Here is a 12,400-nt window from a genome sequence, read left to right on the forward strand (position 1 = left end):
TGTTTTTGCAAATTTTGTCCTAAAATCATAGCAATTTTATTACAGTTTAAATGTTGCCTGGTATGATCCTTTTGTAGGAACTTTGTGATGACAATAAAGGTTGAAGAAATTGCATTGTATGCGGGGGAAGGAGGATCAGGAGAGGGGTTACTTTCCATCTTTCCCCCCTTTGCCCCTTGAAGGGGTAACCCCAGCCTAGCTCTCTTGGCACCTATCAGCCAGCCTAACCCAACCAGTCTTGTTTCTCCCGGTTTTATTACAGCCCTGCTTGCTGCTGACTCAGTTCATTTTTTTTTTTTTTTGGTCGTGGTGTTCAGTACGAGTGAGATTGCCAAAGTTGTGATCGGTCGGTTTTGTGAAAAATGAGCTCCTCAGCTTTGTTGGTAGCGCAGATAGCTGTATCTGTCCGTCAGGCATCAACTCGGAGGCAGGAGATCCCCTAAGCTAGCAGGAGATCTCCTCATCCAAAGGCAGACCCCGTGTTCTGCACCCTGCTGAGATCCGCGACCCGTGGCCGGATTACGACTTGGCTTTGCCTCGAAGGAACAAAAGAAGAGTGAGCGAGCTAACCGAGCCCCCATGCTGGTGACGGTAGCGGGGACACGGTGCATGATGGCATCCGTCCTCCCAGCGGCAGGTCACACCAGAGGTCTGACAGCAGCAGGGTGAGGATCTCCCGGCCCCGCGGATGCCCTGGGTTGTGCTGCTCCGTGCCTGCAGGCGAGTCACCAGCGGCGAGCCTCGAGCCCCAGCGCTTGCCGGCAACTCCCACGGGGCGTCCGGCACGGGCCGTGTCCGTGTGCGGGATGACACAGAGGGCGCCTCCTGTAATCTGAAATGGGAAGTGGAAATACAACCTGTTGGGATGGGTCTGCTCCTGGAAGCTCACGGAGCCAGAGACTTTCCAGATGACTCAGAGCAAGGCGATTGCTCGCTGAGAAGTGCTGCATCAATGGTTTGGAGGGATTATATAACGAGCAGCTGTAAGTCCGCCGCCGATCACGTGCCGGCTCTGCAGGATTTATGCTTACAATTGACTGTTTTTGAGGAGCCGCGATAAAACAAGATGGCAAGTGTCTGGAGGCACTTCGGGATGCAGCCGAGCTCCTGCCCGGACAGACGTATTGGCTGTGTCTGGATAGGGTGTTGGTGAAAAACTGCCAGTGCCTCTCACTGGAGGTGAACGAGATTCTTTCTATCCTCAGAAAAAGTGTTTACATTCTCCCAGCTCAGAAAACAAAACAAAACAAACCGGGAATGCTTCCTTCTGTTACCACCTGATGTGTTATTCAACATTGCCTTTGGAGATGATAACTGATTGTGGTGGGGAATTCCAAGTTTTCAGTCCTTGGAGTTGTCTTTTAAACCCCAGCTGGGAATTACAGGCGTTCACTCACGTCCGTGTAACAACAGATGAAGCGACCCTGATGATTTGATTAAAACTGTACGTGCCTCACCAGGAGGTTTTCGCTCATCGTCACTGGAATGAAAGAGAGAATTTGCTTCATTCATTCTTTTTTGTTGTAATGGTTTAGGCCAGGAAACACTTCCTCTGACTTTCAGCAGAGAGCCAGTTCTGCCCCACGTGAAGCTGGTGGCTGACTCTGATGAAACACGTCTGACTACTCACCAGGCTGATCGTATCCAGCTCCGTTTCCACCCTCGCTGCGTCAGGAGCGATCTGGGCAAGCTGCTGAGGCATAACACAGACAGCCCCAAGATGCAAGGCAGCCACAGAGCTCAGCATTTCCTCTGTTTGTTCGAGCACCAAAATTACCGGTGTAGGTTAGCTTGGATCCATAGCAACATTTGTATCCAGAGGTATCCCACAAGCATATTTCTACGACCATAGGAACACAATTTCGATCTGACACTGGCGTTATGGGATTATAACCCTTTTCCTTTCAACAGAGCTTTTCCAGATTTACCCGGAATCTGAGTTATTTTACGAAGGGTTGTCTATTTCCAAAATAGTTTGGATACCTATGGTTTGTTTCTAGCAAAATTTCCCTCTAGCTGCCAATGCCTCGCATAGAATTTTATGAGAAACTACATTTGTTTCAATGGTTAAATTTTTTATAGCTGGAAGCAATTTTCTTTACTGTAACATTTCAGAAGCCCTTTATGGCTAGCAATATCTCATTGAAAGCCTGAAGATTGAGAACAACTGCATGACTTTATCATGTATAAAGCTTATTATCTGACATAATTTGGTGCATAGCAGGCTTATTTATTTAAAAGGTCACACAATCATATTTCACCACTGGTAATGGCATTTTTATCCATTTAATAGGTTTATCCTAAAGCATATTTATTCCTAATGCATTTTATTCTAAAGCCAGTTAATAGCTTTAACTCTTCGGACCCTTGGCAGAACAGAGAAGACAGCATTTAGGAACTCAAGTTTCATCAGCTGGGACTGATCCAGGAGGGTACAAGGTCTGATGGGGTATTTCATGCTTTACCTCCTGATGTAACCCAGCACCATGAAGCATCAGGCCCTAAGTCATCTTCCAACCTCCAAGTTAGCCACACTGAGACAACAGTCGGGAAAAAAACTCAGCTCTACATGGAGCTGGTAAAAGTGTGAAGCTGTCCTGGCCCTTAAATTGCCAACTATCCTTTGGGTAGTTGTGTGTGATCGTTCTCTGGGCTGGAATATGCTTTGGTTTGTCCCCCAGAGAAATTTCACTAATTTCAGTGTAGTAGCTTTTGTTTTGTCTGGACGTAAAAAAGGCAACCCTCTCCCTCCGGACCAACACACCAGAACCAATGGTCCCTGTAACGTAATGTTGGGACGCTGTGGCACTAAATCTTGGTATTTTGGTGAAAGTAAGGGGCAGTTTTTATGCATCCTTAACACAATCTGCTCTGCTTATCTCCCCAAAATTGCGATCGGCCCAATCAAGTAATAAATACTCTCATCTTTGCTTCATTAGCTGACGATTTCCTTGCTGGATAAGCAGCTGATGTAGCGGCAGATGAAGTAATTTATAGCACAGAAAGGAAAAGGTGGGCAGCGATATTACTGCCATAAAAAAACAGGCCTTATTAATGCAAAATAATGTTTTGTCTTTCTAGAATAAAGGTCCAAGTCCTCACCGTCCATGAAAAACTGCAGGGGCAGCTGAGGCTAGGTGTAACGTGCCACTTTTACAAGAGATTATTTCCTGTACTTTTAATTCTATTATCACTTGTATTATCGGTTTCTGTGTATAAAAAGCACATCTGCAGTAACACTTGGTTAAGACAGAAAAGCTTAAGTGTTACATGCTTCAGGCCATAACCCGTCTGCTAAAGAGCTGAATCAGGAAGAAAGTTACCCTATGGGCAAATTAGCATTTAACTGGCTATTATGAGCTTTTATATCTTCCTCCAAGCCTCTGATACTTGGCACGGAGAGACAGGATGTGTGAGCGGGTGAACAATTTGCGAGCCAGTTCCTCTGTTTCGGTTATACTTAGCTCCATGACTACACTGCTCCTGGTACCTAAGCAAGTTGCATTCGTGTCATGTAGGCATGCCCTTAATGGGTAGGCTTTAAACTGGTCTATATTTAGCTTTTGCTTCTTCCTAAAGCGTTCTGCACACATTCGGTCCACAAAGGGATGCGATGACAAGCTGAAGACCCCTGGGACCTCCTTATCAGGGTTTTGCTTCAACAGGGAGAAAAACAAAGCGCAACCAGCTGAACAGTTAGACACGTATGTGAAACAGAAACGGAGAATAAGTAGGGCAAGGGGTCAGGAAACACTGTGTAGGGCTTGACCCACTACAATCAATAGAAAAAAATTCTACTGGCTTCCAGAGGCTGAGATTAGTTAGGCGAGTTATTGCTATTTATATCGTTAATGTAGGTAAGAAGTCGTGGCCATAGCTATCATCATAGCGACTTTTAGAGAGCAGCATTTAAGCTAGTGACAGAAGATAGCAGGTAAATCTTTGCTGTAAAGAAGCTGGAAATGCTGGGGTAGGGTTTGGTATCAGCTGCCTCACCTAAGAGAAGCGTGCTTGTATGAACTGGTTCCACCTGCAGCTGCAGAGCACAAAATCGATCAGGACAGACAGATTACTGCGTGTTTCAGAAGGACCTCGGGAAGCAAACTGAGCAGACAGAAAAGCACTGACAAAGTATTTCATATGGGGCAAAAATAACCTTCATTATTTGTAAACCATCATTAGCTGTAAATTAGCAGGGAAGAGACCTTGGAGTCACTGTAGATCTGTGAAAATGCCAGCGTAGTTGTGAGCATCAGTCAACGAGAGAAAGAATAGGTTATAGGATTTTTTTCCTGGAGTAATAGGAACAAAGAAGCAGAAAACACCAGGAGGTGTTGAGGCTTGAAAAGATGCTGCTCCTTGGCACGCTTCGCGTAAACATATTTTTCCTCTTTGCAAAGTAGGTGTTTGGGGATCAAATGAATCCTGCTGTACGTGTTCCAGGCACTTAAGAAACCCAGCCCCTCCAAAAGCAGGCACATCCCTGCTGACAGAAACTGGTGGGTCCCTGGCTGGCGTGGGGTGGGTTAGGAGGGCCTCTCCACACGGACCGGCCTCCTGTCCTGACCTCAGCAACCACCAGGCCTGAGGAAAGAGGAGTCATCGGATGTCGCATACCTCTGGTGAGGTGGCCAAGGTGCATCCTGTCCCACCATCCAGCTATCAGCTGCAGGTAGCAGCCCAGTCAGCCTTCGTTGCGACAATGCTGCTGTGTGGTCTCCCATCCAGGGGCAGGGGAGTGTTTAGCACAGGTGGGGAGTCACTCTGCTATCTCTGGAATTTAAAGATGCAGTTCGGGCTGCTCCACAAGCGTGGGGTGACAGGGGAAGAAGGGGAAATTCTTGTATTTCTTCCTAGGGGTGAGAAGAGAGTGTAGAAACTACCGGTGGAAGCTTCCTACCTCACTTTCTGTGCTTTTCCCCATTTTCTGCCCCTTGGCATGTTGATGCCCTGCTTCAGTCTCTCCCCAGCACCGCAAGCCTCCTGCAGGGAACAGCAGATAGAATCACAGAGTCATTAGGGCTGAATGAGACCTCCAAGATCATCTGGTCCAACCATCCCCCTACCACCAGTGTCACCACTAAACCACGTCCCTAAGCACCACGTCCAACCTTTCCTTGAACACCCCCAGGGACGGTGACTCCACCACCTCCCTGGGCAATCCGTCCCAGTGCCTGACTGCTCTCTCTGAGAAGAAATGTCTCCTCATTTCCAACCTGAACCTCCCCTGGCGCAACTTGAGGCCATTCCCTCTAGTCCTGTCACTGGTTACCTGGGAGAAGAGGCCGACCCCAGCCCCCCACACCTTCCCTTCAGGTAGCTGTAGAGAGCAATGAGGTCTCCCTCAGCAAATGGTGGCTGAAGTACCAAAGACATGGACTCCAGACCGCTCTCCAGGCGGTCACCAAGAGCCTCCCTGACTTTTGTGTGGGGAAGAGAGGCCACACGAGCACAAACGCCGGCAGCACGCTGCCTCTCCGTGACAGGATTTATTCTGCCCTATGTGAAGGCATGAACGCAGAGGGAACCGTGTCCCTCGGGGGGCTGGGTGGGAACCACACCTGGAGGGGAGGGCTGAGAAGCCCCCCAAGCAGCAGCCAAGTCGCTGTGGTGGCGGTGCCGTGCGGCCGCCATGTTGCCGCCGACCCTCCCCCCCCCCCCCGCAGTGCCGCACGCGCCCGCCGCACGTGAGCGCGCCCGGGGCGGGCGGCGCGGAAAAGTGTGTCACTGGGTGAGGGGGCGGGGCCTGCCGGCGGGCGGGGGCGTGGCCTCGGCGCGGAGGGGGCGTGGCCTCGGCGCGGAGGCGGGGCGGGGCGGGGCGGGCGGCGGTGCCGCACTGTGCGCGGCCGCCGCTGGCTTTTGTTGTGGAGGGGCGGGCGGCGCGGCGGGCTCGGCGCCGCGCTGACAGGAGCCGGGCCGCGGCCGCAGCCGGCACCCGGCGCTGCTCCGGGCACGGAGACACGGCCGTGAGGCGAGGCAGGGCAGGGCAGGGCAGGGCAGGGCGCCGCCATGGAAGTCAGCGCGGGTAAGCGGCGCGGCGCGGAGCGGAGCGGAGCAGTGCGGCGGGTGCGCGGTGCGGCGCTCGTCCCCGTCCCGTCCCCCTCCCCCCCCCCTCCCCAACCAGCCCCTGTGCGCGCCCCCGCGGGCGGCGCGGTCGCGCGCCCGGCGCCTCACATGTCCGGCGCGGCGGGGCCATGTGCGCGCTGTGTTTACGTTCCGGGCGGCGCGCCCGCTGATTGGCCGCGCGGCGCCGTGACGCGCGCCTTGCATAATCGCGGCGGGGCGGCGGCGCGGGGCGGCGGGCGGCGGGGACACGTGAGGCGGCCGCCGCTGCCCTGACCTACATTCGGGGGGGGGGGGAGGTGACCGTTGGCGGAGGGCGGCGGCCGTTGGGGAACGGCGCGCGCGGGAGGGAGGCGCGCGGGGGGGGGCGGGGGGGGGGGGGCGCACGCGCGCGGCCGTGTGCGCGCGCCCCTCACGTGGCCCGGCCCGGTGCCGGTTAGGGAAGGGGGGGGTTGGAGGGGGGGGGGGGCGTTGTGTAACGGGGCCGGGCAGGGCCAGCACCGGCCGCGGGGGAGGGCCTGGCGCCGCTTGTTCCGTCCGCGGAAAATCAACGTTTTTCTCTGAAATAAATAAAAATAATAATGTTTTTATTTTTTTTTTTAAATGGGTTTTTAACGGGGGTGATGAGCGAGGAGCGGGGCCCCCCTCAGGTGCAGCTGTCACCACGCGCTGCCTCAGGGAGCGTCCCTCATAACGGCTGCCCGCACAAAACCGGGGTTTTTGGGGAAATCAGGCTTCAGAAATCACAAAAATACCACGGACCGGGGCTGTGACACGCACGGCACCGGGGGCCGGGAGCAGCCCGGCCCCGCAGCCCAGCCCCGCCGCAGATAAGGGTGGCGCCTGCCTGCAGCCCGGCTCCTCCCGGGGCCCGGCGGACTCTGAGCTTTGCCCCGGCGGCTGGCAGGAGGCACGGAGCGCCCGTGAGATCCCTGAGGCGGGCAGCATCCCTCGCCCGGGGTCTGTCGGTCTGTCTGTCGGTCTGACAGACTGCTGCTGCGACCCCCGTGTCCGTGGCGGCTTCCGTGGTGCTGCCCTGCAGTCCCTAAAGCCTGACCCTGGCCGCGTGCCACGCTTTTTCGTTAAAAATGAAAATAAACCCACACAGGGATGAGGGCAGTGGCGTTCGGGGACTCGAGGAGCAGCCGAGCACACGTGTGTCGGGCGGCCGCCAGGGCTGACCTCTGCCACGGGGCTGCCAGGGTGCGCACCCAGCCACGGGGGCTTCCCCAGTAATAAAAACTGCAAGGCCAATACAGCTGGTGCAGAAATGCTGGGAGAACCGTTGTGGTTGATTAAAACTCCTGGAATTTTTGTATAACTCAAAATTTCTGCCTGCAAGCGCAGGTCGTGTGGCACCCCAGGGGCACATCGGCCTTTAGCCGTGAGGGGGCAAAGCCAGAGCCGCCACACAGCGCAGTCAGTGGTCGAGGGCTCTGCTGGCACAAACGCTTCTGACCTGCGAAGGAAGCCAGCCCGTGGCTGCTTTTACAGCTTTTCATTCTTGCTGGCGTGGGGAATTCCTTGCTCCAGTGTAACGAGCTCTCGCTGAGGAGGCTTCCTAGAGCAACGCGTGAGTGAAGCGGGGAAGATGCTGGGTGTGATCTGTGCTGCGTGACTTCTGCTGTTGGACTCTTGTGTGCGAAATACCGAATGCTTTTACGTTGGCTTTGGAAATAGCGAGTCTTAGAGACAAACTCAAATGAAGTGAAAACAATTTCTCTTGCTTATAAGCGAGAAAAAGGAGGCTGTGAAAAGCCGCAACTGCTCCCATGTCTGCCCGAGGACAAAAAGCTGTTTCATCTGAAGGATCCTCGAGTGTGTCAGATTGCAAACAGTCTCTGCCCTGCCGTGTCTTGCAAATAGCAGCCTGGCAGTCAGAGTTTGGCTGCTGCTAGAAGTGCTACAAAGGCTTGCCATAGGACAAATGGCATTTAATAGGCTAACCAGGCTGCAGCGCTATTTCTTCCGCTAGCTTGCTTCCCTTCTGCATCAGGAGCACCTCCCAGCCCTTCCTTTCTGTGCCTCCAGCTTGTAGCCTGCATGGAGCCTTGTGCTCTGCCCTATTTCTGTCCCTCACCTGTCCTGACCTCGCAGCGCTGAGGTCCTGTCTCTTCCCTGGCCTTTGCCTGTGCTCTGACAAGGTCTGCTCGGAGGGCTGCTGGGGAAGCCCTCCCTGCCGCCCCGTCCTGCCCGCACTGCGCCTTTCTGCTCCGTCTTCGGGTGCCGTGGCTGCGTGCAGTCGCGGCGCCGACTGAAGGCAGCTGATAAGGCGAGAGAGGCGGCTGGGGCAGGCGGGGAGGTCACCCGCTGCGAGCTGATGGGGAGACACGAGCGCGAGGGAGGGCTGGGAAGGAGAGCATCCGGGAACACGTGAGAGCCGGGTCTGGCGGTGCTGGGTCATGGCGTGGCTCACATGGCCGTGGTGCATGCCTGCTCGTTATGTCACTACATGCCGCCTTTTTTTCTTGCCTTAGGGGGTGTGATAGCTTACATCAGCTCTTCAAGCTCGGCATCTAGCCCAGCCTCATGTCACAGCGAGAGCTCAGACAGCGGTTTCCAGTCATCCTCTTCGCCTGTACCATCTTCTCCGAACAGCTCCTCCTCGGAAAGCAGCTGCAATGGCCGGAGCAGCGAGGGCTCTGATGGGGCACCAAAGAGCGACCGGCTGGAGGAGACTGTTAAACCAAGCCAGTCGGGCGTTGCTGGTTTGACAAAAGGCCATAATGGAGTCACAAGTATGTTCGGTGCCTCTTGGTGAAGCTGCCAGTTTCCCCTTTACATCCCGACAGTGTGGAACTATATGTGTATTACAAGCAGGTCCTCTCTCTGGCTTCCTTTGCTGGCGTGTAGCAAAGCCTTGTTGTTTTCTTATTTTTGTGTTACATTCCTGACAACACATATGGTATGATACTACCATACAGATGCTCATGGATGAGGGTCTCATTGCTGCTAGCTTCAAACAGTCCAGAAATACAGTCCTGCTTTATCTCAGGTCTTCACTAATGAAAACTGATCTTTAATAAGAATCAAACTCTCGGTTAAAAAGATGTGATGAATTCATCTTGTATAACCTTGAAGCGTTTTGAATAATGCAGTGATAATAGTGATCAGAAACTGCCCTAAGGAGTATTTATGGAACTGTTTTGCAAATCTAGCTTGTCTGTTTTTTTTAATACTCCAATTTTTTTGAGGAACAAAATAAATTACCAAAATGTTAAGTTATACCTACATAGGTGCAGCTTGGACCTGCGTGTGTGTGCATGCGTGTATATATATATACATATATATATGCATGTATATATATATGATCCTAGGTCTTAAACTGTGGATGTTAAAGCAAAGTAATGATAAGTTGGAACTAACAGATAGCCTTTTAAAATGCATTTAACAATCTAGCTCCTGCTATTTGCTTCATACTTTTTCTGATAATCACAGAAGACCACAATAAGGAAATACATTTGAAGAGTTTCAGAAGGGCAGGCATCATACTAAGTTCTGGAATGAGTATTTCAACAGTCAGCTGTTTTTTTGAAGGCTGGATTCTTTTAATTGGCAGAATCGTTTTATCACTTTGAATTGTTATGAAACTAGAATTACTATCTAACGGTTCTACCTTAAAAATCTGTCAAAATTATCTTTTTTTTTTTTCTTCAAAGTTTTACTACTCTAATTCCTTAGTAAGAAACTTTACTTACTCTTAAATTTGCTAGCAGCTAGGTTTATGGTATTGGCAGAGGTTTCCGAAGACAAAACCTGCTGTAGACTGTAGAGGTGTGTGGATAGATAACATTTTAGCTCAATACTAGTTCTGTAAAATATGGAAATTTTGTGGTTTGGTTCTCTTTCAAAACCAAAAAAAAAAAAAACCTCTTTACAAATGAAACCCAAATGTCAAAGAAATTTGCTCTTCTGGTAGAACATGGTTCTGCTGGAGTAATTCCAGCTGTGTCTGCTGCATAGTGCTAAGGTAACTTTGTGGTTACTGAAGTCATTGGTAAAATTCCCATTTGCTTAGTAAAACCAGTGTTAGGCCAGTGCTGAGGATTTGCAAAAGTTCTTTATAGATAAACTGAAATAAAACTGGGCAGGCAGGAAGAAACTTCAAAAGCCTAAGCTATGAGCATATTTACAGAGCTGTGGAGGTGTTTTCAAGTTGAAGTGTGTAAGAAAAGATGTCTGCTTTCAGTTGAGGAAACTGCAGCCATTATATGGGCTTCCTTGTCCTCATGCAAAGACAGATTGAGCTGAAACTTTGGTGGCCTAGTTACCTAAATGATCCTTTTAAAAATGCGTGAATGTAAGCAGGCTTGTTTTCCACAAATGAGTACAGTGCTACAGTGATTGAAAGTCCAGTGAATACATGCTTTCTCCTTATTCTGTTGAGTGCTTCATGTTTTTTCTTTTTGTTTTTTTTTTCCTCCCCTCCTATTTGCCGGTACCTTCTGAACTGTTCAAGGTTTTCATACATCCTTGTTTTCTGTTCCCTTGCTGTACTTTTTTGTATGGTGAACTGACCTGACATATTTTGTTTTTAGACCAGGTTTTAAAAAGCTGGAAGCGTGTTCCTGCAGTTGTTACTGATTTTCTATATCCTTGACTTTTTTTTTTTGTTCTGATTCTAGAATTCAATGGAATGGTTCTTCTCTGCAAAGTCTGTGGTGATGTCGCTTCAGGATTTCACTATGGTGTTCACGCCTGCGAGGGCTGCAAGGTGAGGTATATTTCTGCTCACCTTCCTGCTGGTGAAATGCCCTAGTTCTTCCCTTGAGGGAAAAATGGTGATACTGCTGAAAAAAAACATATATATACGCACATATATATATCGGTATGATTCTCTGTTAAACAAAAATCAGAAGTTTCAGACAGCATATGAGCTGTAGGAAAAGGCGAACTAGTTAACAACACGCAGCATTTTCCAAAGTGTAGTACTTTCTGTTCTTACCCTTTTTCCAATCCTGCCTGACCTGGAGTGCATGGTAGAGAACAAAAACGAGACAGAGGTGGTAAGGACCATGGCGCACAAGATATGCAAATGTTAACTGCATTAGGAGACAGTGGGTGTGATTTGTAACCTGGGATGGGACACAAAACAAAACAGCTTTGGAAGAACAATTCTTCACCATGGGGAAAAAAAAAAAAAGGATGCGTGTACGTTCATGCATCAGTAGATGTGTATTTTCAGATATTGTAGCACTGCAGATATTGTGTTCTGTGAAGGAGTTTGTCAACTTAATGTGGAAGAACCACCTTCAGAAGTTATATGGTGCAAGAGGATGGTCTTGTTGCCAAACTATGGAGGCTGAAGTCAAAATATCTGATTTTGGCTTTCATCTTCGCAGCTGATGTCATTAGGAGGCTAAGGGCATATCTCACAAACTGTCAGTACAGCGATGAAAGTAATACAGGAGATACTGTGCTCTTAGGTGCTGACTATGCAGGGAACAACTTAGCATCTTCTGTAGTTAGAAATCGTAACTAGATTGCTTTATATGCAGATCACAGGCTGAGGGGAAGTAAATCACGAGGAGTAGCAAGTTCTTTAAAATCACTCCAGGCTGTTGGCCTGAAGCAGACAGTGAGATGAGGTGAAATCCTCTGTCTTTTCAGAGGGGTGAATAATGACAGGAGGATTTGATACGTGCTGTAATAATAGTTGCGGGGGTTTTGTTGTTTGTTTACAGGGTTTTTTCAGAAGAAGCATTCAGCAAAACATCCAGTATAAGAAGTGCTTGAAGAATAACAACTGCTCTATAATGAGAATGAATAGGAACCGATGCCAGCAGTGTCGTTTCAAAAAATGTCTGTCTGTTGGAATGTCAAGAGATGGTATGTTCCTGCGCAGCGATCCTCTGCGAGTGAATCTGCTGCCCACCACAAAACTCATTGCTGAGGGTCTCAATGGTAGAAAACGCAGCTGACCCTATTGTCAGGGCCAGATTCCCCGTCAGAGTGCATTTAGATCAGCTTGCCACCTTGCCCTGTGACTGTCCCAAACTGGTAACATAATGCTGGCCAAGGAACCATCCTCCCTTCCCTGGAGGTTGACGGGGGGGAGCGCTGCAGTGGTCTGTTGGCACAGATGGAACAGGAGTCCTTATCTTGTTTTACTCAGTTAATATTTTAAGTGGTGTCCTTCCCGAATCCAGACAAGATTCTTTGTTGCTGTTGTTTTTTCAATAAAAGGGAATTCTGCCTGGGCTGTTACTTGTTGAACTGAACGGAACAGCTTTTTAATGTGAATTGGGTCAGGCCCACTGGAGTTTATGCAGTTGGGATAGCCCTGGAGTAACCATTATGGAGACAAATGGGTTAGTGTTGGGTGCACGGGGCACGT

General features: G+C 50.2%; 1 protein-coding gene and 1 long non-coding RNA gene across 3 annotated transcripts in view; one reads left to right on the forward strand and one right to left on the reverse strand.

Annotated features, from left to right (window-relative positions):
- On the reverse strand, positions 1-6,238 carry LOC121066446. Its single transcript, XR_005817783.1, has 2 exons — positions 6,175-6,238; positions 1-4,983 (listed from the first exon to the last, which is right to left on the reverse strand). It is a non-coding gene; the product is annotated as an uncharacterized LOC121066446 (long non-coding RNA).
- NR1D2 (nuclear receptor subfamily 1 group D member 2) overlaps positions 5,816-12,400 on the forward strand; it is a 23,470-nt gene continuing 16,885 nt past the window's right edge. The window contains exons 1-4 of one of the 2 annotated variants that reach the window (XM_040549949.1): positions 5,816-6,025; positions 8,541-8,801; positions 10,689-10,777; positions 11,748-11,892. In XM_040549949.1, coding sequence (XP_040405883.1) covers positions 6,010-6,025; positions 8,541-8,801; positions 10,689-10,777; positions 11,748-11,892 — 511 coding nt within the window. In that variant the 5' untranslated portion in view covers positions 5,816-6,009. Of the gene's footprint in view, positions 6,026-6,896; positions 8,802-10,688; positions 10,778-11,747; positions 11,893-12,400 lie in introns of those variants that run through there. The other variant, XM_040549948.1, reaches the window with a different exon arrangement.

This window comes from Cygnus olor, chromosome 2, assembly GCF_009769625.2.
Source record: "Cygnus olor isolate bCygOlo1 chromosome 2, bCygOlo1.pri.v2, whole genome shotgun sequence".
In the NCBI taxonomy this organism is placed as follows: domain Eukaryota; kingdom Metazoa; phylum Chordata; class Aves; order Anseriformes; family Anatidae; genus Cygnus; species Cygnus olor.